The following is a 25,410-nucleotide window of genomic DNA, read 5'->3' as shown; positions in this document are numbered from 1 at the left end:
TGTTAATAAATGCAATGTGAAACGTGGGTACTAATAGTATCCTTAACTAGTCTAGAAAAAGCTGTTAGGCAGACACTGGAAGGATAAGTGACAGAGTGAGTGCTTCGCATAGGCGTTTATTGTGGGACTGAAAAAAATGCTTGGAACATAAAATATCATTATTAACTGTTTCCCATGCTTTTAAAATAATGGTTCTGTTCCGGAACACTAGAGAGCAATTTTGTTATTGTTTCTGTTTCTGTTCCTCAATTATTTAGTTATTTTCCGGGTTTCTGTTCTGTTTCTTGAACTGGTTTCAACACCTGGTTACTGTACAGTAGATGTATTGGAGTAAGACTGGAGGAATCTATCTTTGTCTTTTACCTTGGATATTTAGAACAGGGAAGTGTTATACTGAACAGCGGTTTATACAGAAGAACAACTTGAGACTTTTCTCATGGGTGATGCATTTTGTTTCCCAGTGTTTCTCAGTTCTCTTTCTCTTGCAACCCCCAATGCAAGGATGCTGCATCAGTCTTAACACTTCATACATCATTCAGGAGTGAAGATTGACACTGAAGTGCAGAGTTTCAGTCCTAGCTACTTGGATCATTGTTCCACTTTTAGTTTCATACTGCAGCATGAAACAGAGGCAGCCCTCCCTTAGCTCCTCAACTATCTCCTAGCAGGGACAGTCCTTATGGCCTATTGAGTTGTGTGATGGATGACTCTGGGATTGATGGAGATAGATAGAGATTGTGTCTGTTGTTAATTGACTATCTTTTCATCTCCCTCCTTTGTCCAGGCTCACCTCCTCTCTCCTCCCCTGTTTCATCCAGAACAACACAGACATGTAGACCCTGAGATGGGAGAACTATTGTCTCTATAAGATCTAATACAGTGAAATATAATACTGTACACTATCACATTCCACATCTGTTTTGTTTCTCATTGTTGTTGAATGTACACAAAGTTAGATTCATTCATTCAGACATTCATAGTCGTATGATGTAGTGTTATGACTCCTCTGTGTTGTTTGACCTTGTGTGTCACTGTGATGCATCCATACATAGTGCACTACTTTTGACCAGAGCCCAATTTGTCCTGGTCAGAAGGAGTGCACTACATAGGGAATAAGGTGCCATTCGGGACTCAGTACATTGTGCGTGTTGCAGACTGACTGACTAGCATTCTGTGTGGTAGTGACTCAGACCTGCTAGTTTTCACAGTCCTGTATTAGTTGAGCACAGAGCACAGGGCCGTCTACTAGGAACCTGTGAAGTCTTTAACCCTGACTGTGGGCCTAACCCACACATACGCACACACACACTTAGGGAAAGGTGTTAGGAGGGAGAACACACTACACAGAGAGGAATGCAACAGAAAAACACTGACTAACCTTCATTTCCCGTACCTGGAACCCCACTAAAGCTTTTAATCTAGCACAGGCTGAGAGTGGAAACACTCACACAGGTACACCTAGCTACACGTGCACGCACACACCTGGTGTCAGGAGATGTCCTGTGTTGAAGTGTCTCCTACTCTTAGAGATCTCTCTGCCCCATACTATCAGTCTGATCCCGTCAGACTAGGATGAATAAAGTGTAGGTTTGACTAATCCTCCACTTGCCGCGAGGCCAAATCCCTATCTGTCTGACGCTTCAGTCTCTCCTTCCCTTTCTCTCTCCAAGGTGGTTTAACACCACCAGAGCCTTTCTCAGAAGTTTCTTTCTTTATGGCATCTGCTGACCTAACTATCATTTGGGAATTTGCGGTTGGCACCAAAACTACTTTGTGTTCCTCCCAAGGTCTTCGTGTCAAGGTCTTGTATTTGATTCAGGCAAACTAGACCTTGTGATAAATATGTAGGCTCATGAGGGCTCTTATTGCCTTCGACCTCTGATCTTGTTCCATATCAAATAAAATGTCATTGTATTTGTCACATGCTTTGTAAACAACAGGTGTGGACTAACAGTGAAAAACTTACTTATGGGCCCTTCCCAACAATGCAGAGAAGAAAAATGATAATAACACATGGAATACATACATAATGAGTAATGACAACTTGACTATATACAGGGAGTACCAGCACCGAGTCAATGTGCAGGGGTACGAGGTCATTGAGGTAGATATGTACATATAAGTAGGGGTAAAGTGACTAGAATAGATAGATAATGGACAGCAGCAGCAGCAGCATATGTGATGAGTCAAAAGAGTTTGGTGCAAAGTGTGGTCAATGCAGATAGTCCGGGTAGCTATTCGGTTAACTATTGAGCAGTCTTATGGCTTGGGGGAAGTGGTAGAAAAATTACCCAATTGTCATACTTGAGTAAAAGTATAGCTAACTTAATATAAGGTTACTCAAGTAAAAGTGAAAGTCACCCAGTAAAATACTACTTGAGTAAAAGTTTTAAAGTATTTGTTTTTAAATATACTTAAGTATCAAAAGTAAATGTAATTGCTCAAATATACTTAAGTATCAAGTGTACAAGTATAAATAATTTTGAATTTCTTATATTAAGCAAAGCAGACGGCACTATTTTCTTGTTTTAAAAATGTACAGATAACCAGGAGCACACTCCAACACTCCTACAATATTTACAAAAGATGCATTTGTGTTTAGTTTGAGTCCGACCAGACCATAGGCAGTAGGGATGACCACGTGTTCTCTTGATAAGTGCGTGAATTTCACAATTTTCCTGTTCTGCTCAGCGTTCAAAATGTAAGGAGTACTTTAGGTTGTCAGGGAAAATGTATGGAGTGAAAAGTACAATACTTTCTTTAGGAATGTAGTGATGTAAATGTTGTCAAAAATATAAATTGTAAAGTAAAGATACCCCAAAAAACTACTTAAGTAGTACTTTAAATTATTTTTAATTAAGTACTTTACACCACTGCTTGGGGTTAGAAGCTGTTCAGGGTCCTGTTGGTTCCAGACTTGTCGTACAGTAGCAGAGAGAACAGTCTATGACTTGGGTGGCTGGAGAATTTGACCATTTTTAGGGCCTCATGTGTAATCTGATGATTTTCAAGTAGACTGTTTTATTACAAATCTGTATGGGCTTCCGTTCATAGGAGGCTTATTGAGGCACCAGTACATATCACTTGGAGGTGTATGTGTGAGTGTGTATCTGCATATGCGTGCGTGTTCATCCCAATGTCTTATTATCTGTCTCTGAAAGGTCACCTTTAGATGACAGACTTCCTCCCTTGCCTCCTCCCCATCTCTCCCCCACTCAGATCTGCCTCCCTTCCAATCCGCCCTCTCTCTCTCTTTCTCTCTCTCTCTCTCTCTCTCTCTCTTTCTCTCTCTCTCTCTCCCCAGACAGCTTTTAATAATTTATTTAAGGCCAAGTTCACTCGTCCCCATTCACCTCCATTTATTTATTCAACTCGAGATGATAGAGAAAGAGATGGGGGGAGCGAGGGGAAAGGGAGACAGCGAGGATGGGGGGAGAGAGAGAGAGAGAGAGAGAGGAAGGAAATGGAGGACGGAGGGAGGGAGAGCGATAGACTTTAGTGGACTCTGACACAACATTACATTGGGATCAAGCAACCGGTTAGTCAGCTAGCGGGCCTCAGACGAGCTCTGCTCTAGCCGCAGCTCGCTTGTCAATCTTTCATTACATAGTCCTGTTTTGATTGCCTTTTCTGGGGTTCAAGGTTGGGCTGTTTACAGACAGCCAGGGAGAGCTGTCCTGTCCGCTGAGTAGCTACCAAGAGTGAGAGTTTACTGTAAGTACACGGATGCACACACACACACACACACACACACACACACAATAATGGAGAGCTGACACACTTCTCTGAGGTAAATGACAACACACAATTTACACCCACTATTTGACTCTACTGCTGTGACGCCGAGGGGAGAAACTGTGTTTGACTTTGTCCCTGGGTGTATTGATGACCAGAAGGGCCAAGTGCCAGTAGTTACCCCACCTGCACACATACAAACACCGAACAGCCCAGCCCGTGGGATTAGAGGATTACGGAGGAAAAGACTCCCAACATGAAAGCGGATTCTTCTAACTGATCAGCAAGACAGACGGCCAGCAGATCAATCAGGTCTCTGTGAGGCAGAGGGTTATTGCAGCCCCGGCTAGCACGGCCGCTCTGCACAGGCAACAGCTAGCTAACACTGCTTGCCTAATCAATGAAGAACTGCCCATTTGTTAGCACCTTCAAAGACTGACAGAAAACAAACCGTCCCTCTTGCATCATCAACTTCTTGCTTGTTTCACCCAGCCCTCCCTCCGCTCTGATCTGCTAAACACGCCACACCACAACTCATCTCTCACTTAGTCTCTCGCACCTCTCTGATTCAGAGGGGTTGGGTGAATGCGGAAGACACATTTCAGTTGAATACATTGTTGGACAACTGACTAGGAATCTCCCTTTGCCCTTTCCCTTTTCTCTCTCTCTCTCTCTCTCTCTCTCTCTCTCTACTCCACCCTCTCCCTCTCTCCTTAGCTTAGTGGCACTGCCCAGCATTCACTGTACATCTTTCTCCCTCTCTCCTTAGCTTAGTGGCACTGCCCAGCATTCACTGTACATCTCTCTCCCTCTCTCCTTAGCTTAGTTGGCACTGCCCAGCATTCACTGTACATCTCTCTCCCTCTCTCCTTAGCTTAGTGGCACTGCCCAGCATTCACTGTACATCTCTCTCCCTCTCTCCTTAGCTTAGTGGCACTGCCCAGCATTCACTGTACATCTTTCTCCCTCTCTCCTTAGCTTAGTGGCACTGCCCAGCATTCACTGTACATCTCTCTCCCTCTCTCCTTAGCTTAGTGGCACTGCCCAGCATTCACTGTACATCTCTCTCCCTCTCTCCTTAGCTTAGTGGCACTGCCCAGCATTCACTGTACATCTCTCTCCCTCTCTCCTTAGCTTAGTTGCACTGCCCAGCATTCACTGTACATCTCTCTCCCTCTCTCCTTAGCTTAGTGGCACTGCCCAGCATTCACTGTACATCTCTCTCCCGCTCCTTTCTTTACCTTGTTTTGGTTTTCAATGATTGCCTGAAAATGGCTTCCTTCCTGTTTTCCACATTACGAGGGTGTACAGGAATTAGTTGAAGTTAGTTTTTCAGGCACACCCATTGCTGACAGGTGTATAAAATTGAGCAAACAGCCATGTAATCTCCATAGACAAAAACTGGCAGTAGAATGGCCTTTCAGTGACTTTCAGCGTGGCACCGTCATAGGATGCCACCTTTCCAACAAGTCAGTTTGTCAAATTTCTGCCATGCTAGAGCTGCCCCGGTCAACTGTAAGAGCTGTTATTGTGATTTGGAAACGTCTAGGAGCAACAGCGGCTCAGCCACGAAGTGATAGGCCTCACAAGCTCACAGTACGGGACCGCTGAAGTAAAATAAATTGTCTGTCCTCAGTTGCTACACTCACTCCCGAGTTCCAAACTGCCTCTGAAAGCAACGTCAGCACAATAACTGTTCATTGGGAGCTTCATGAAATGGGTTTCCGTGCCCGAGCAGCCGCACACAAGCCTAAGATCACCATGCATTGAAAGCATCAGCTGGAGTGGTGTAATGATTGGACTTTGAACAGTGGAAACGTGTTCTCTGGAGTAATGAATCATGCTTCACCATCTGGCAGCCCGACGGACAAACCTGGGTTTGGCGGATGCCAGGAGAACGCTACCTGCCCCAATACAGAGAGCCAACTGTAAAGTTTGGAGGAATAATGGTCTTGGGCTGTTTTTCATGGTTCAGGCTAGGCCCCATAGTTCCAGTGAAGGGAAATCTTAACGCTACAGCACACAATGACATTCTAGACGATTCTGTGCTTCCAACTTTGTTGCAACATATTGGGAAAGGCCCTTTCCTGTTTCAGCATGTCAATGCCCCCATGCACAAGGCGAGGTCCATACAGAAATGGTTTGTCGAGATCGGTGTGGAAGAACTTGACTGGCCTGCACAGAGCCCTGACCTTAACCACATCGAACACCTTTGGGATGAAATGGAACTCCTACTGCGAGCCTGGCCTAAACGCCCAACATCAGTGCCCGACCTCACTAATGCTCTTGTGGCTGAATGGAAGCCAGTCACTTCAGCAATGTTCCAGCATCTAGTGGAAAGCCTTCCCAGAAGAGTGGAGGCTGTTATAGCAGCAAAGGGGGGACCAAATCCTTATTAATGCCCATGGTTTTGGAATGAGATGTTTGACGGGCAGGTGTCAACATACTTTTGCTCATGTAGTGTATCTACTGTCGTGGCCAAAAGTTTTGAGAATGACACAAATATTACATTTCACAAAGTCTGCTGCCACAGTTTGTATGATGGCAATTTGCATATACTCCATAATGTTATGAAGAGTGATCAGATGAATTGCAATTCATTGCAAAGTCCCTCTTTGGCATGCAAATGAACTAAAGTCCCCAAAACATTGCCACTGCATTTCAGCCCAGCCACAAAAGGACCAGCTGACATCATGTCAGTGATTCTCTCGTTAACACAGGTGTGAGTGTTGACGAGGACAAGGCTGGAGATCACTCTGTCATGCTGACTGAGTTCGAATAACAGACTGGAAGCTTCAAAAGCAGGGTGGTGGTTGGAATCATTGTTCTTCCTCTGTCAACCATGGTTACCTGCAAGGAAACGCATGTCGTCATAATTGCTTTGCACAAAAAGGGCTTCATCAGGCAAGGATATTGCTGCCAGTAAGATTACACCTAAATCAACCATTTATCGGATCATCAAGAACTTCAAGGAGCGCGGTTCAATTGTTGTGAAGAAGGCTTCAGGGTGCCCAAGAAAGTCCAGCAAGCGCCAGGACCGTCTCCTAAAGTTGATTCAGCTGCGGGATCGGTGCACAACCAGTATAGAGCTTGCTCAGGAATGGCAGCAGGCAGGTAGGTATAAGTGCATCTGCACACACAAGAAGGGCAGCAAAGAAGCCACTTCTCTCCAGGAAAAACATCAGGGACAGACTGATATTCTGCAAAGGGTACAGGGATTGGACTGCTGAGGACTGGGGTAATGTAATTTTCTCTGATTAATCCCCTTTCTGATTGTTTGGGGCATCATGAAAAAAGCTTGTCCGGAGAAGACAAGGTGAGCACTACTATCAGAAATGTGTCATGCCAACAGTAAAGCCCATTCATCTGTGGGGAGGCTCCTCAGCCAACTGAGTGGGCTCACTCACAATTTTGCCTAAGAACACAGCCATGAATAAAGAATGGTACCAACTTCTCCCAACCATCCAAAAACAGTTTGGTGACGAACAATGTTTTTTCCAGGATGATGGAGCACCTTGCCATAATGCAAAAGTGATAACTAAGTTGCTCAGGGAACAAAACATCAATATTTTGGGTCCATGGCCAGGAAACTCCCCAGACCTTAATCCCATTGAGAACTTGTTGTCAATCCTCAAGAGGCGGGTGGACGAACAAAAGCCCACAAATTCTGACAAACTCCAAGCATTGATTATGCAAGAATGGGCTGCCATCAGTCAGGATGTGGCCCAGAAGTTAATTGACAGCATGCCAGGGCGGATTGCAGAGGTCTTGAAAAAGAAGGGTCAACATTGCAAATATTGACTCTGCATCAACTTCATGTAATTGTCAATAAAAGCCTTTGGCACTTATGAAATGCTTGTAATTATACTTCAGTATTCCATAGTAACATCTGAATATCTGAAAACACTGAAGCAGCAAACTTTGTGGAAATTCATATTTGTGTCATTCTCAAAACCTTTGGCCACGACTGTACAATACAACATTTGTAATACCACAAAACAAAAATATTACAATGTACGTCTGTGTGTGTTGAGAGTGTGTGTGTCTCCACAGTCTTCACAAGTTGTTCCATAAGTTTTTTTTAACCTGATTTTACTGCTTGCTTGAGTTACCTGTGGTGGAATAGAGTTCCATGTAGTACTGTGCGTTTCCTACAGTGCACACACACCCATACACACACGCACACCCACACGCACAGATGGTTAGGTAAAGCACCGTCTTCAGCCCACAAACTCACTATTCATAAATAAATGGCTGACTGAAATATGAATAAAATACAATATGCCTGATAGCCATCTAGGCTTTAGTATCCTTGAAAGAGCCTCTGCCTTAACTGTCAGGCCTAGACTACCTCTGTGTTATGGCCACTTCTGACCAAATAGATCACTCTGCCACATCATATTCTGATAGTTAGATTTTTTATTTAACCAGGTAAGTTGACTGAGAACAAACACATTCTCATTTACAGCAAAGACCTGGGAAATAGTTACAGGGGATGAATGAGCCAAACTAGGAATTTAGCCAGGACACCGGGGTTAACACCGCTACGATAAGTGCCATGAGATCTTTAGTGACCACAGAGAGTCAGGACACCCGTTTAACGTCCCAGCCAAAAGACAGCACCCTACAGAGGGTAATCTCCCGAATCACTGCCCTGGGGAATTGAGATCTTTTTTTTAAACCAGAGGAAAGAGTGCCTCCTACTGGCCCTCCAACACCACTTCTAGGAGCATCTGGTCTCCCATCCAGGGACTGACCAGGACCAACCCTGCTTAGCTTCAGAAGCAAGCCAGCAGTGGGATGCAGGGTGGTATGATGATGAGAATATATTGTAACTGCGTATGGAGTGCAGCCTCAGACCTTGTAGGGTGTGTGTGAGTTCAGCTGCAGACCACATACAGTAGGGTGTACCCCTGGTGACGGGGTTACATATCCAGTCTCAGCCCTTCTCATCTATCTGTCCCTCTATGTGTATCTCCCAACCTCATTTCAGACTGTGCTGTCAAATAATAAAGCATGCGTAAGGTGGTCAGCACACCGATCTCCTTAAATAAAAGGTTTTGGTGTCCTCTCCTCTGATCCTTAACCATCTCTCCTTGTCTCTCTCTAGGAGCAGAGCCCCAGTAACCAGACGTCTCTGGCCATGATGCAGGAGCCCCAGGAGATGGTGGAGGAGACAGTCACCATCGAGGAGGACCCTGGCACGCCCACCTCCCATGTGTCCGTTGTCACCTCCGACGACGGCACCACACGACGCACAGAAACCAAGGTACTGGGGGAAGCCAAGTTGACACACAGATCACATTAGTAGTAGGTAACCATGCGCTGAATGAGAAGGAACTCAAGGCTCACACACTAGATTTCAATTTTATTGTGACAAATTGTTTGGGGTGGCTGCAACCCTGTGAAATATATGTAGCAGGTTTCTGCAGTAAAACAGCATGATGGCTGTTTTATGATAACTCGGTTATCATAAAAGTTAAGGTCTGTAAGGCCAAAAGTTAAGATCTGTAAGGCCCGTAATCCTTTAGCGAGATGTGTTTTCTATCCTTTTCCCTAACCCAGATGTTGTCTTATTTCTTGGTGCTCATTCTGTATCAGCTCCTACAGTATTTTGTGTTGCAGGTTATTTTTTCTTGATTGTCCTCTTGTGTTTTGTTGTTTCTATGTAAGGATATGTCAACTAACCTGAAGGTGAGTTGGAACCCCCCCCATCACTTTACTATCAACTCACGTCACCATTTTGTGTATGCCCATGTCAGCCACTTCCTCAACCCTGTCACACAGTCTGTCACTCTTACAGCATCACAGCCTCCCCAACGCTGCACAGCTCCAGTACTCCTACCGTTACTGGCCTTCCTAAACACAGCTCACAGCTTTCCCCCTTCAGTCAGCCCTGCTCCACGCTATGCACACTACCTCTCCAGACAGTGTCTCAGTGCAGTGTGGTTACATCCCGAATGGCACCCTGTTCCCTATATAGTGCACTATAGCCCAGAGCTCTGGACAAAAGTAGTGCACTATATGAGGAGTTGGGTGCCATTTGGGATGCAGCTTGGGACTTGCCCCACATCTCCAGTGAAGCAGAGATGTGTTCTGTTCTGACAGTCTGGTTCCCGAGGGAGGGACCCTACGGAGGGACCAAGGGTAGAGCTGCTGGCACACTAGAGACACTACCGAGTTTGTAATTAAACAGACCAGCTAATCGCTCTGTTTCACTGTGTGTGTGTTGCTATCCTATTTACTGTAGGGGATTGGACACACTCACTCACGCACACAGAGCTAATGAAACATAGTCAAGGGCTAGGGCTTGGGGAACGAGAGTCACTGTTTTTAAGGACACTTAATTCCACAGGGACAAGACAGAGGATGCTTTTTGGAAGTTATTTTGAAGGGAAGAAACATATTCATCTGGATGTAAGCCTTGGAAGAGACGGTTTTGACTTGCTTTATAATTGTGGCAAATGTATTGGCAAGGCAGCTTGTGATGTAATTCTGCACACGTGATGTTTCCAGACTCATCTTCACATCTCTCTCATCTTTTCAATTGATGTATTATTGGCTTCCTTTAAACAGGATGCTGCAGCTACACACTGCATTTCCTTCAATGCCTTCTGAGTATCCCCTCCAAGCACAGCAAGATGAAACACTAGGATTTCACATCACTCTGCTTTTGGAAATGCATGTTTTTTTATGATAAACACATTTGCACACAAGGCAAGCAGCAGTATAGGCAGCAGTATCAGTAGCCAGCCACCACACCTAAACAAACAGACCATAACAAGGCCTGTGAAGTAAGTGACGTTTAAAGGCTAACTAAAGCCTATCTTTCTACCCGCTCCAGCTGTAAAGGAGTGAGTCAGTGTGCTGGCTGGTATGTGGAACTAGCTAACTGGTGAGAAGGGAAGGAGCTTCACCACACACACACACACACAAACACAAACACAAACACAAACAAACAAACAAAGTGGCTCCACCTCCTCCATCTCCCTCCCAATACACTGCGCTTTTCTTTGGACATTCTCCAGCTGCACTCTGGCTGAATGGTGAATGTTGGGTGAAACGCTACCACTGTTCTTTAAAATAGATAAATAAAACGATCAAAAGCAGTGGCATTCCACCCTGTCCTGTGGATGGGAGTTAATGAGGGTTTAAGGCAGGCCATATAAACAAATTAAACACAACAGGGAGAAAGGTGTGAAGGGAAAGAACGAAAGCCACTCTGATACAAATTGCAAAACAATTTGATATGCGATTTTACCCTGTTGTTTTTTGGTGATCTTTTATTCCTATGTTATTGAATCATGTATTTTCAAACAACTGTGATACCCAGTACTACTGATTGACCACCTCGGCCCTCAACACTTTCCCATAGGTGACCAAGGTGATCAAAACCATCACCCGTCGCAGGTACCTGCCAGTGACCCTCACAGAGACCCTGGTGGTGCCAGGAGGTTCCATCACCCCGCAGTCCAAACCCAGCACCCCGGTGCCCACCCCTTCTCCCACCCCCTCCCCATCAGAGACTGACCCAGTAAAGAAAACAAAGGCACCCAAACGTCTGGTTTGTGGCTTGAAGTGAACCCCCAACCCCTCCTACTTGCACCTCCCTGACCCTAAACCTCCCTAAATGCTTACACTAACCCCCAGCTGGTGTGTTAGTTTGAGCTCTGTCTGTCTATAGAAGTTGAATGTGGCAGAGATTGTGAAAGTGTTACAGCACTATAAAGACTGAAAGTGACGCCTGCCCTCCCTTTCTCCTCCCCTTTTAACAGCCTAACAGTTGGTAAACATATGCCCCAGTGTGACTGCAGGCACCTTTCATTACGGCAAGGTAGCACGCTGCCTTCGCCACATGGCCTCGAAACACACACCAGCATTTAGAGATTCTCTTTTAGCCTGTTTACAGTGATCTAGTTGGGCGCTCTCTGAAGCACCATCCTCAGTCCCAGTAGTGCTTGTTTAGCGTGTTGTGATCTTCCAACAGATCAGAGTTCTGTTTGAAACCTGTCTTGCGTTTTTTCGTGCTGTACCAGCGAAGGCTCTTTAGAAGTCATGTTAGTACAAACATGAAGTGTATGTCTATGCTTCTCTCCCTGGCTGAGTTGAAACAAGGCCTTGTTCAAGATGGAAGGAGTTTGGGCCACTGCAGATTTTCAGCTTGTGGTGGATTAGGACCATAACCAGGATTGAAGAACACTGCTGTATAGTTCAGAGTAGTGATCCTCAACCCCAGATTTTAGAGATCATTTCGACACTTCAGCACAGTGTAGCAGGCATGAGGTCGTTTTAAGTGAAGAGACCTAGTCCCACCCGGGTCTGTACTCAATTACCATCACCACCTCCATTGAAATGAATGGCAATAAAAGTCCCCTAATCGACCAGCTCAGAAGAGAAGCCAGCCTGTCATTTCAAGGCCAGTGGTGGCCTTGTGCTCAAGCTGTTTCATTAAGTTAAGAACCAGAAAAAGGCTTTATTTTTAACATGAAAGGGATGATTATGTGTGAGTTACATGCAAAGCGAAGGGGGAGCGGCCTTGCCAGTGTAGTGTGAAGTAACAAAAGAAGGGTGAGCTTTAGATGTTATGGATGCACCGAAATGATTCACGAAGAAGAAATGAACCTTGACATGACTTAAAGTCGACAGTTTTCTGCCCGTTAGAATTTAAAATAGCTCACAGTTCGGGAAACGGACAGTGTGTGAACAAACTAAAGTCTTTGTGAAAATGGGATGAAGATTACATTTTTAATGAGTGTGAATGTTTAGCATTTATCATTCACATTTTGTTCCCTGCTTCCTCTTTTGAGGAGATATGTTTCATACTTTATTGAGGTTCCTTGTTATTATTTCATGCCTTTGATAAAATTCTGTATATAAATATGACTATAAACCTGGTATATTATAATTATGAGTTCAGCAAAGTGGTTGGATCACAAAATGTTACTAATCAGAAACCAGTCTCTTTCTGTGTTCATGTGAAAAAGCTCATTTCAGTGAAGTACTTGTCTGCCAGTTGAGTGGGAATGAACCATCTCTGTGCATCTTGTCAGGCAAAACACGAATTGTATCAGAGTCAGACATAGGGCCCCCTCCAATGACGATTCATTTTCATCAACCTCATTAATTTTGAAGATTAATTTATAGCCGCGGACAAAATAGCCAATTATCGGCACTGCAGAATTCACTGGGCAGCAAATTGGTTTCTGTATCGGTGCTGAACCTTAGGAGGAGGTGAGATGCTGCTAGCCCTCCCTGACTGACAGACAGTTTCAGCACTCTCAGACAAGTAGGAGTGTGATTTGTTAAGGACAAGGTGTATAGACACATATATATACAGTTTACTATAAGACCGTCACAGTTACCAGTTATGATTCTTAATTCGTCCCAAACCGCACCTTATTCCCTTGGTAGTGTACTACCAAAGCCCTATGGGCTCTTGTCAAAAGTAGTGTACTGTATAGGGACAGGGTGCCATTTGGGCTGCAGATTCTGACCATGCACCTTAAGTGGAAGTCAAGGTTCTGCGCTCTGCATCCAAGGCTGTTGTCCTACTACTGCACTGAACAGTAAGGCTGTTGTCCTACTACTGCACTGAACAGTAAGTCTGTTGTCCTACTACTGCACTGAACAGTAAGGCTGTTGTCCTACTACTGCACTGAACAGTAAGGCTGTTGTCCTACTACTGCACTGAACAGTAAGTCTGTTGTCCTACTACTGCACTGAACAGTAAGGCTGTTGTCCTACTACTGCACTGAACAGTAAGGCTGTTGTCCTACTACTGCACTGAACAGATGCTCTTGGAACTATTCTTGGAACATGTCACAGAAACTCAACCTTACTTCCAACACAACCTAGCCTCAAGTTTTTCTAATAGAAATGAATTAAAGGCAATGGTACGACCTTTTCTTATCACTGAGTTTCCCAATGCATGACTTTGACCTGTTGTTGACAATGCCTGCGGTCTGATCAGTGTGATACTAACAACTTCAGAGGTCACTCTTTAATGAAACAACCCTCATCTCATTCCTCAGCCTCTCTCTCACTGTGTGGCATCGGCATCCCACTTTCCAGTCCGTGTGATTCAACAGGCTACATCGGTGTGCTGTGTCCACGCTGTGTCTCAGTCCTAACCACCTGTCTCTCACTGTGGGTAACCTCGTCCCCAGGCTCAGTTGTTGCCCTATAGAGAGAGCCGTCTGGGGATGAGATTAATCTGTGGTCTCTCTGTCTGGTGGGACACCTCAACATACTGTTCAGTACAGTCCTGTCCAGTTGATCAGAATGCTTCAACATTGTTCTCATCAACTGTTGCTCATGGTGTGGCCCATACACACGACACAGACTTAGTAACGGATGAACTACTAATGTAATGGGGATTAGGTAATCAGTTGTTATCTCTGTCTTTGTGACCTCGTCTCCTCCTCTAGGTGACTAAGATGGTGAAGACGGTGACCACGCGGACGGTTCGCCAGGTGCCCTTGGGCCCCGACGGCCTGCCCCTGCCTGAGGGCTCCTCCCCGCTGGGCAGCTACACAGACTCCATTGACCGGCGCTACCTGAAGAACGGCGAGCGCTATATCACCACGCCGCAGGCCACCTCCACACTCACACGCTCCTACAACAACTACAACGACTCCTACAGCGACGCACTCCCCCCCGACGCTGGTGGGAGTCAGTACGGTGGGCGCCACTACGGCCTCCATGACGGCTACGGCATTGGAGATGCAACGGACAACTATGGCAGCCTGTCCCGCGGAGTCAACTTCCGGCCACCCCGCTACCCCTACGCTATGGCTAACAGCTATCGGCCAGAGAACAGCTACGGGACCCTACCCATCCGGAAGGATGACTACGGCCACGTGGCCCAGCCCCAGGTCCCCATGGGCAGCAGCAGTGTGGACCTGAACCGTTCGCAGCCAGAACGCTTCCAGCCAGAGCCCTACGGACTGGAGGACGACCGCCGCAGCCTGGGCCCCGAGGAGGAGGAGCCCTATGACCTGGAGCCTGACTACTCCACTGCTAGCCGGCGCCAAGGCACGCTGCCAGGCACCAACCGCGGCAGAACCATGAGAGAGCCGCTCCGCGACGGGCCACGCATCAGGTGAGAATGAGAGACGTGACAGAATGCTGTCTGTTTTTAGTTGTCTGAAAATGTATAGATGACCTTTGTTCTGTGAGTGGAAGATAGGATTGGACTGGTTTTGTTTTGGTTTAGGGTGTCTGAAAAGACCTTGAAAACAGGTCTTCCTTGTTACTTGTTACTTAAATGTTGAGTAAAACTTTAACCATTTATAAGATATTAATAAATTGTGTGTTCACCATCTGTTAATCATTACTCCCACATTTACCATTTACTTATTATTAGTTTTCTTTTTGCAGTCCCTGATCTAAAGTGAGTGCTATTTATACATTATAGATACTTTCTCAATGTTTTGAGTGATCAGTGTAATTTCTCACAAAAAGGTGGGCATGCTATTGGTAGACTTTCCAGCAGTACCTGGTCGAAGAATAATCACACAACACAGGATGTTTAAGGAAATATAAATGTGTGAATAAATACCTACTAACATTTATAAATGTGGGTGTAATGATTAATAAATGGTGAACACACAATATATAAATTCATTATAAATGGTTTATTAGGTACCCTTAAAATAAAGTGTGTCATGACTGTCCACGGGAATCCAAATAGGTCAGATCAGGTTTGCAACGAATAACTTCAATCAGACCCCCTCTCACCCAAGAGGGGGAAAGAAAAACCAGTGGGGGTTAACAACTCATGCCCTGTTGTAAATCAAGAAGATTCAGGTCTGCGCTCTCAAGATTCACCAAAGGAATGTACTTACTTTCAACAGACTTTTTCCCGCTAAAACTCTAACATGTTCAAAAGCGAATACTGGAACAATAACACAGAACGTGGGGAATAGTCAGAGGCGATCTATAGAACACTAAGGTCATTTTTTTTATGTCAATAAAAAATGTATAAAGGAAATACTGTAACTTGGAAAGTATACCCACTACATATGCACTACATATACTATGTGTTGTGCATCTAATATGAACAATTATGAAAGTGTTTTGTTAAGAGAGGGATGTAAATTTGAGAAGCTATGAGATATAATTGTTTTCCATAAACTTTGCACATTGAGTAGTTACCACCCGGAGTGAGGTCAGGGAGCATGCCAGCCTGCCGGAACCTCGCCGTTTGAGCAAACTGTATAAATTATGGGTTAAGAAAAAACACATTCGACCAGAAAGACGTGAAGCTGCAGCTCCACGTTTAAAGTAGTTTGAATTTTGAATCTCAACACGAGGTGGAGATGATAAACTCCCCTCCCGGACAATCACTGGTACAGCTGGTTAGCTGTCCTAAGTAAAGTATCTTTGAAAGCTAATTTAATTAGGACCATTCTGTTACTCTGCTAAAACCATTGTATAATGCTACTCTCATTAACGAACTGGGGAACCATCGACACGGCTGGCTAGCCTATCTTCAAAGAAGAATCTTCAAGAGCGAATGTAAGGAAAATCAACTCTGTAGTTCTGTTCAGGACTACACTATATGTCACCGGATACCGGATATCTACAAAGAAGAACAACAGTAGAAGATTTGTTGGAACCATTTTGGACAATCAGAGCCTTACAAGCATGCCGTGAAAAGGCCCAACCCCCTTTCCAAGGCGGCCCTGTTCACCGAGAGATCCACCGTGATCCCAGGCATTTCACATAAAGACATTCAAGATTTCTTACTCAAAGCGGGCGGCGGTTTGTGTGCAAAGTAACAATTAAACATAGTTAGTTAATTAGATAAATAACAGTCTTCAGATTAATGTTGAAGTCATGTCTCGACAAGTGTTACCAGGTGAAGTATATGTAGCCAGGATTAAGACTCGAGCAGGGGGGCGAGTAGCATTTTAGCTGTGAGAGTTGTTGATTGAGTGTAGCCAGCCATGTGTGTCGTCCTCGCTGCAGAAGACACAGGTTCTTTCCTCTGTAGGTGACGCACAAGGAGGATTAGTTCTATGCATGGCTGCAGTACAGGCATAGTCTGATACATGACAAGAATAGTTTGCTCAAGATTAGGCAAATTAAGAATACATGTCTTGTTCTTCCAGCATGGGTGAGAAACAACTGTGTGTGTGTACATTTAAAAACAGATGTATTTTCTCATTGACTGATTCCTACAGAGAAGGTCTGAAGGGAAGAGAGCTTTTGATTTCCATTTTCATGCAAATGGCTGTTGAACGTGTGTTTCTGTCAGAAAGAGAGACTGATAGAAAGAGGGAGGGAAATAGAGAAAGAGAGCAAGAGAAAGAGAACGAGAGAGAGAGAGAGGCAGTTAGACAGAGAGAGAGAGAGGCAGTTAGACAGAGAAAGAGAGAGAGGCAGTTAGACAGAGAGAGAGATGCAGTTAGACAGAGAGAGAGAGAGGCAGTTAGACAGAGAAAGAGAGAGAGGCAGTTAGACAGAGAGAGAGAGAGGCAGTTAGACAGAGAAAGAGAGAGAGGCAGTTAGACAGAGAAAGAGAGAGAGGCAGTTAGACAGAGAGAGAGAGAGGCAGTTAGACAGAGAAAGAGAGAGAGGCAGTTAGACAGAGAAAGAGAGAGAGGCAGTTAGACAGAGAGAGAGGCAGTTAGACAGAGAGAGAGAGAGGCAGTTAGACAGAGAAAGAGAGAGAGGCAGTTAGACAGAGAAAGAGAGAGAGGCAGTTAGACAGAGAAAGAGAGAGAGGCAGTTAGACAGAGAAAGAGAGAGAGGCAGTTAGACAGAGAGAGAGGCAATAGACAGAGAGAGAGAGAGGCAGTTAGAAAGAGAGAGAGGCAGTTAGACAGAGAGAGAGATGCAGTTAGACAGAGAGAGAGAGGGCAGTTAGACAGAGAAAGAGAGGCAGTTAGACAGAGAGAGAGAGAGGCAGTTAGAGAGAGAGGCAGTTAGACAGAGAAAGAGAGAGAGGCAGTTAGACAGAGTGAGAGGCAGTTAGACAGAGAGAGAGCAGTTAGACAGAGAAAGAGAGAGAGGCAGTTAGACAGAGAGAGAGAGAGAGGCAGTTAGACAGAGAAAGAGAGAGAGGCAGTTAGACAGAGAAAGAGAGAGAGGCAGTTAGACAGAGAGAGAGAGAGGCAGTTAGACAGAGAAAGAGAGAGAGGCAGTTAGACAGAGAAATAGAGAGAGAGGCAGTCAGACAGAGAGAGAGAGGCAGTTAGACAGAGAAATAGAGAGAGGCAGTTAGACAGAGAAATAGAGAGAGAGGCAGTCAGACAGAGAAATAGAGAGAGAGAGGCAGTCAGAGAGAGAGAGGCATTCAGACAGAGAAATAGAGAGAGAGAGAGAGAGAGAGAGAGAGAGAGAGAGAGAGGCAGTCAGACAGAGAGAGAGGCAGTCAGACAGAGAAAGAGAGAGTGAGGCAGTTAGACAGAGAAATAGAGAGAGAGAGTGAGGCAGTTAGACAGAGAAATAGAGAGATAGGCAGTTAGACAGAGAAATAGAGAGAGAGGCAGTTAGACAGACAGACAGAGAGAGAGTCAGTTAGACAGACAGACAGAGAGAGAGGCAGTTAGACAGACAGACAGAGAGAGAGGCAGTTAGACAGACAGACAGAGAGAGAGAGAGGCAGTTAGACAGAGAGAGAGAGAGTGAGGCAGTTAGACAGAGAAATAGAGAGAGAGAGTGAGGCAGTTAGACAGAGAAATAGAGAGAGAGGCAGTTAGACAGACAGACAGAGAGAGAGGCAGTTAGACAGACAGACAGAGAGAGAGGCAGTTAGACAGACAGAGAGAGAGGCAGTTAGACAGACAGACAGAGAGAGAGGCAGTTAGACAGACAGACAGAGAGAGAGAGAGGCAGTTAGACAGACAGACAGAGAGAGGCAGTTAGACAGAGAGAGAGAGAGAGAGAGAGAGAGAGAGAGAGAGAGAGAGAGCCTGACCACTGTGACTGACCCAAAATTAAGGAAAGCTTTGACTATGTACAGACTCAGTGAGCATAGCCTTGCTATTGAGAAAGGCCGCCGTAGGCAGACATGGCTCTCAAGAGAAGACAGGCTATGTGCTCACTGCCCACAAAATGAGGTGGAAACTGAGCTGCACTTCCTAACCTCCTGCCCAATGTATGACCATATTAGAGAGACATATTTCCCTCAGATTACACAGATCCACAAAGAATTCGAAAACAAATCCAATTTTGAAAAACTCCCATATCTACTGGGTGAAATTCCACAGTGTGCCATCAAAGCAGCAAGATTTGTGACCTGTTGCCACGAGAAAAGGGCAACCAGTGAAGAACACGCACCATTGTAAATACAACCCATATCTATGCTTATTTATTTTATCTTGTGTCCTTTACCATTTGTACATTGTTAAAACACTGTATATATATATAATATGACATTTGTAATGTCTTTATTGTTTTGAAACTTCTGTATGTGTGATGTCTACTGTTAATTTTTATTGTTTATTTTACTTTATATATTATCTACCTCACTTGCTTTGGCAATGTTAACACATGTTTCCAATGCCAATAAAGCCCTTGAATTGAATTGAATTGAGAGAGGCAGTTAGACACAGAGAGAGAGAGAGAGAGAGAGGCAGTCAGACAGAGAAAGAGACAGTTAGACAGAGAGAGAGAGAGAGGCAGTTAGACAGAGAGAGAGAGAGAGAGAGAGAGAGTAGACAGAAAGAGAGAGAGAGGAAGTTAGAGAGAGAGAGAGAGGCAGTTAGACAGAAAGAGAGAGAGAGGCAGTTAGACAGAGAAAAACAGAGAGAGAGAGAGGCAGTCAGACAGTCAGACAGAGAGAGAGAGAGAGGCAGTTAGACAGAGAGAGAGAGAGGCAGTTAGACAGAGAGAGAGAGTTAGACAGAGGCAGTTAGACAGAGAGAGAGAGAGAAACAGTTAGACAGAGAGAGAGAGAGAGAGAGAGAGAGAGAGAGGCAGTTAGACAGAGAGAGAGAGAGAGCAGAGAGAGAGAGAGAGAGAGAGAGAGAGTTAGACAGAGAGAGAGAGAGAGAGAGGCAGTTAGACAGAGAGAGAGAGGCAGTTAGACAGAGAGAGGCAGTCAGACAGTCAGACAGAGAAAAAGAGAGAGAGAGGCAGTCAGACAGAGAAAGAGACAGTTAGACAGAGAGAGAGAGAGAGAGAGCAGTTAGACACAGAGAGAGAGAGAGAGAGAGAGAGAGAGAGGCAGTTAGACAGAGAGAGAGAGAGAGAGAGAGAGAGAGGCAGTTAGACAGAGAAAGAGAGAGAGAGAGAGCAGTTAGACAGAGAAAGAGAGAGAGAGAGAGAGGCAGTCAGACAGTCAGACAGAGAAAAAGAGAGAGAGAGGCAGTCAGACAGAGAAAGAGACAGTTAGACAGAGAGAGAGAGAGAGAGAGGCAGTTAGACAGAGAGAGAGAGAGAGAGAGCAGTTAGACAGAGAGAGAGAGAGAGAGAGGCAGTTAGACAGAGAGAGAGAGAGAGAGAGAGGCAGTTAGACAGAGAGAGAGAGAGAGAGAGAGAGGCAGTTAGACAGAGAGAGAGAGAGAGAGTTGGACAGAGAGAGAGAGAGAGAGAGAGAGGCAGTTAGACACAGAGAGAGAGAGAGGGCAGTTAGACACAGAGAGAGAGAGAGAGGCAGTTAGACACAGAGAGAGAGAGAGAGAGGCAGTTAGACAGAGAGAGAGAGAGAGAGGCAGTTAGACAGAGAAAGAGAGAGAGAGAGAGAGGCAGTTAGACAGAGAAAGAGAGAGAGAGAGAGAGAGGCAGTTAGACAGAGAGAGAGAGAGGCAGTCAGACAGTCAGACAGAGAAAAAGAGAGAGAGGCAGTCAGACAGAGAAAGAGACAGACAGAAGAGAGACAGAGAGAGACAGAGAGAGAGAGAGAGAGAGAGAGAGGCAGTTAGACAGAGAGAGAGAGAGAGGCAGAGACAGAAAGAGAGAGAGAGGCAGTTAGACAGAGAGAGAGAGAGAGAGAGGCAGTTAGACAGAAAGAGAGAGAGAGAGAGAGAGTTAGACAGAGAGAGAGAGAGAGGCAGTTAGACAGAGAGAGAGGCAGTTAGACAGAGAGAGAGAGGCAGTTAGACAGAGAGAGAGAGAGGGGCAGTTGAGAGAGAGAGAGAGAGAGAGAGGCAGTTAGACAGAGAGAGAGAGAGAGAGGCAGAGAGGCAGTTAGAGAGAGAGAGAGAGAGGCAGTTAGAGAGAGAGGCAGTTAGACAGAGAGAGAGAGAGAGAGGCAGTAGACAGAGAGAGAGAGAGAGATAGAGAGAGAGAGAGAGAGAGCAGTTAGACAGAGAGAGAGAGAGAGAGGAGAGACAGAGAGAGAGAGAGAGAGAGGCAGAGAGACAGAGAGACAGAGAGAGAGAGGCAGAGACAGAGAGAGAGAGAGAGAGGCAGTTAGACAGAGAGAGAGAGGCAGTTAGACAGAGAGAGAGAGAGAGAGAGAGAGAGAGGCAGTTAGACAGAGAGAGAGAGAGAGAGTTAGACAGAGAGAGAGAGAGACAGAGAGAGAGAGAGGCAGTTAGACAGAGAGAGAGACAGAGAGAGAGAGAGACAGACAGAGAGAGAGGCAGAGAGAGAGAGAAGAGGCAGTTAGACAGAGACAGAGAGAGAGAGGCAGAGAGAGAGAGGCAGTTAGACAGAGAGAGAGAGCAGTTAGACAGAGAGAGTGAGAGAGAGAGAGAGAGAGACAGAGAGAGAGAGAGAGAGGCAGAGAGAGAGAGAGAGAGAGAGAGAGAGACAGAGAGAGAGGCAGAGAGAGAGAGGCAGTTAGACAGAGACAGAGAGAGAGAGAGAGAGAGAGTTAGACAGAGACAGAGAGAGAGAGAGAGAGAGAGAGAGAGGCAGTTAGACAGAGAGAGAGAGAGTTAGACAGAGAGAGAGAGAGAGAGAGTTAGAGTAGACAGAGAGGACAGAGAGAGAGAGAGAGAGAGAGCAGTTAGACAGAGAGAGCAGTTAGACAGAGAGAGCAGAGACAGAGAGAGAGAGAGAGAGAGCAGTTAGACAGAGAGAAAGAGAGAGTGAGGCAGTCAGACAGAGAGAGAGGCAGTCAGACAGAGAGAGAGAGAGAGAGGCAGAGACAGTCAGACAGAGAGACAGAGAGAGAGAGAGAGAGAGAGAGAGAGAGGCAGTTAGACAGAGAGAGAGAGAGTTAGACAGAGAGAGAGAGAGAGACAGACAGTTAGACAGAGACAGAGAGAGAGAGAGTTAGAGAGAGAGAGAGAGAGAGAGAGAGAGAGAGAGGCAGTTAGACAGAGAGAGAGAGAGCAGTTAGACAGAGAGAGAGAGAGAGGCAGTTAGACAGAGAGAGAGAGAGAGAGGAGAGAGGCAGACAGAGAGAGAGAGAGAGAGAGAGGCAGTTAGACAGAGAGAGAGGCAGTTAGACAGAGAGAGAGAGAGAGGCAGTTAGACAGAGAGAGAGAAAGAGAGAGAGCAGAGAGAGTTAGAGAGAGAGAGAGAGAGAGTTAGACAGAGACAGACAGAGAGAGAGGCAGTTAGACAGAGAGAGAGAGAGGCAGTTAGACAGAGAGAGAGAGAGAGGCAGTTAGACAGAGAGAGAGAGAGAGAGAGAAAGAGAGAGAGAGAGAGGCAGTTAGATAGAGAGAGAGAGAGGCAGTTAGACAGAGAGAGAGAGAGAGAGAGAGAGAGACTCAGACAGGACAGACAAAGCAAGAGAGAGTGTGAGGCAGTCAGACAGAGTGAAGAGACCAGTTAGACAGAGAGAGACAGAGAGAGAGAGGCAGTTAGACAGAGAGAGAGTTAGACATCGTTAGAAGAGACAGAGAGAGAGAGATAGAGAGAGAGAGGCAGTTAGACAGAGAGGCAGTTAGACAGAGAGAGAGGCAGTTAGACAGAGAGAGAGGCAGGCAGTTGGACAGAGAGAGACAGAGAGAGAGAAAGGCAGTTAGACAGACAGAGAAACAGAGAGACAGAGAGGCAGAGAGAGAGAGAGAGGGCAGTTAGACAGAGAGAGAGAAAGGCAGTTAGACAGAGAGAGGAGAGAGGCAGCTAGACAGAGAGAGAGAGAGAGCAGTTAGACAGAGACAGAGAGAAAGAGAGAGACAGAGAGAGAAAGCAGTTAGACAGAGAGAGAGAGAGAGAGAGGCAGTTAGACAGAGAGAGAGAGAGAGGCAGTTAGACAGAGAGAGAGGCAGTTAGACAGAAAAAGAGAGAGAGAGAGGCAGTTAGACAGAGAGAGAGAGAGAGAGAGAGAGAGAGGCAGTTAGACAGAGAGAGAGAGAGTTAGACAGAGAGAGAGAGAGAGTTAGCAGAGAGAGAGACAGTTAGACAGAGAGAGAGAGAGAGAGAGGCAGTTAGAGAGAGAGAGAGAGTTAGACAGAGAGAGAGAGAGAAAGAGAGGCAGTTAGAGACAGAGAGAGAGAGAAGAAAGAGAGATATATAGAGGCAGTCAGACAGAGAGAGAGAGAAACAGAGAGAGAGAGAGAGAGGCAGGCAGAGAGAGAGAGAGAGAGAGAGGCAGTTAGACAGAGAGAGAGAGAGGCAGTTAGACAGAGAGAGTTAGACAGAGAAAGAGAGAGAGAGGCAGTTAGACAGAGAGAGAGAGAGAGAGAGTTAGACAGAGAGAGAGAGAGAGAGGCAGAGAGAGAGAGAGAGAGAGAGAGGCAGTTAGACAGAGAGAGAGAGAGAGGCAGTTAGACAGAGAGAGAGAGGCAGTTAGACAGAGAGAGAGAGAGGCAGTTAGACAGAGAGAGAGAGAGAGAGAGGCAGTTAGAGAGAGAGAGAGAGAGAGCAGTTAGACAGAGAGAGAGAGAGAGAGAGAGAGAGAGAGAGAGGCAGCTAGAGAGAGAGAGAGAGAGGCAGTTAGACAGAGAGAGAGGCAGTTAGACAGAGAGAGAGAGAGCAGAGAGAGGGCAGTCAGACAGAGAAAAAGAGAGAGAGAGAGTCAGACAGAGAGAGGCAGTTAGACAGAGAGAGAGAGAGAGAGAGGCAGTTAGACAGAGAGAGAGAGAGAGAGAGAGAGAGAGAGAGTTAGAGAGAGAGAGTTAGACAGAGAGAGAGAGAGAGAGAGGCAGTCAGACAGAGAGAGAGGCAGTTAGACAGAGAGAGAGAGAGAGAGGCAGTTAGACAGAGAGAGAGAGGCAGTTAGACAGAGAGAGAGAGGCAGTTAGACAGAGAGAGAGAGAGAGAGAGAGAGAGGCAGTTAGACAGAGAGACAGAGAGAGAGAGAGAGAGGCAGTTAGACAGAGACAGACAGTTAGACAGAGAGAGAGAGAGAGGCAGTTAGACAGAGAGAGAGAGAGAGAGGCAGTTAGACAGAGAGAGAGGCAGTTAGACAGAGAGAGAGAGAGGCAGTTAGACAGAGACAGAGAGAGAGAGAGAGAGAGGCAGTTAGACAGAGAGAGAGAGAGCAGTTAGACAGAGAGAGAGAGAGAGAGACAGAGAGAGAGAGAGGCAGTTAGACAGAGAGAGAGGCAGTTAGACAGAGAGACAGAGAGAGAGAGGCAGTTAGACAGAGAAGAGAGAGAGAGAGGCAGTTAGACAGAGAGAGAGGCAGTTAGACAGAGACAGAGAGAGAGAGAGGCAGTTAGACAGAGAGAGAGAGAGAGAGAGAGGCAGTTAGACAGAGAGAGAGAGAGAGAGAGAGAGAGAGAGAGAGACAGAGAGAGAGAGAGAGAGACAGTTAGACAGAGAGAGAGGCAGTTAGAGCAGAGAGAGAGAGAGAGAGAGGCAGTTAGACAGAGAGAGAGGCAGTTAGACAGAGAGAGAGAGAGAGAGAGGCAGTTAGAGACAGAGAGAGAGAGAGAGAGAGAGAGCAGTTAGAGAGAGAGAGAGAGAGAGAGAGAGAGAGAGAGAGAGGCAGTTAGACAGAGAGAGAGAGAGAGAGGCAGTTAGACAGAGAGAGAGAGGCAGTTAGACAGAGAGAGAGAGAGAAACAGTTAGACAGAGAGAGAGAGAGAGAGAGAGAGGCAGTTAGAAGAAGAGAGAGAGAGAGTTAGACAGAGAGGCAGTTAGACAGAGAGAGAGAGAGAGGCAGTTGGACAGAGAGAGAGAGAGCAGCAGAGAGAGGCAGTTAGACAGAGAAAGAGAGAGAGAGGCAGTTAGAGACAGAGAGAGAGAGAGAGAGGCAGTTAGACAGAGAGGCAGTTAGACAGAGAGAGAGAGAGAGAGAGGCAGTTCAGACAGAGAAAAAGAGAGAGAGAGAGGCAGTCAGACAGAGAGAGACAGTTAGACAGAGAGAGAGAGAGGCAGTTAGACAGAGAGAGAGAGAGAGAGAGAGAGGCAGTTAGACAGAGAGAGAGAGAGAGGCAGTTAGAAGAGAGAGAGCAGTTAGATAGAGAGAGAGAGAGGCAGTTGTAGAGAGAGAGAGAGAGAGAGAGAGAGAGAGAGAGGCAGTTAGACAGAGAGAGAGAGAGAGGCAGTTAGACAGAGAGAGAGAGAGAGAGAGGTGTTAGACAGAGAGAGTTTTAGACAGAGAGAGAGAAAGGCAGTTAGACAGAGAGAGAGAGAGAAACAGTTAGACAGAGACAGAGAGAGAGAGACAGAGAGAGGCAGTTAGACAGAGAGAGAGAGAGAGGCAGTTAGACAGACAGAGAGAGAGGCAGAGAGAGAGAGAGAACACAGTTAGACAGAGAGAGAGGCAGTGACAGAGAAAAAGAGAGAGGCAGTCAGACAGAGAGAGAGAAGTCAGACAGAGAGAGAGAGGCAGTCAGACAGAGAAAGAGAGAGAGGCAGTCAGACAGAGAAAGA

The 25,410-nt window shown here is 45.9% G+C and overlaps 1 protein-coding gene across 17 annotated transcripts in view; it reads left to right on the top strand.

The window, feature by feature from the left end:
- LOC112262704 (armadillo repeat protein deleted in velo-cardio-facial syndrome) overlaps nucleotides 1-25,410 on the top strand; it is a 223,640-nt gene that overhangs the window by 83,335 nt on the left and 114,895 nt on the right. For 12 of the 17 annotated variants that reach the window (XM_024438407.2, XM_024438403.2, XM_042331445.1 and 9 more), the window contains 4 exons: nucleotides 8,846-9,004; nucleotides 9,409-9,429; nucleotides 11,111-11,299; nucleotides 14,163-14,836. In XM_024438407.2, coding sequence (XP_024294175.1) covers nucleotides 8,846-9,004; nucleotides 9,409-9,429; nucleotides 11,111-11,299; nucleotides 14,163-14,836 — 1,043 coding nt within the window. Of the gene's footprint in view, nucleotides 1-3,642; nucleotides 3,715-8,845; nucleotides 9,005-9,408; nucleotides 9,430-11,110; nucleotides 11,300-14,162; nucleotides 14,837-25,410 lie in introns of all 17 variants that reach the window. The other 5 variants (XM_024438417.2, XM_024438412.2, XM_042331446.1 and 2 more) reach the window with 4 other exon arrangements.

This window comes from Oncorhynchus tshawytscha, linkage group LG12 (genome assembly GCF_018296145.1).
Source record: "Oncorhynchus tshawytscha isolate Ot180627B linkage group LG12, Otsh_v2.0, whole genome shotgun sequence".
NCBI classification, from domain to species: domain Eukaryota; kingdom Metazoa; phylum Chordata; class Actinopteri; order Salmoniformes; family Salmonidae; genus Oncorhynchus; species Oncorhynchus tshawytscha.
Note: the sequence above shows the minus strand (reverse complement) of the source record. Positions and strands in the feature narration are given on the sequence as shown.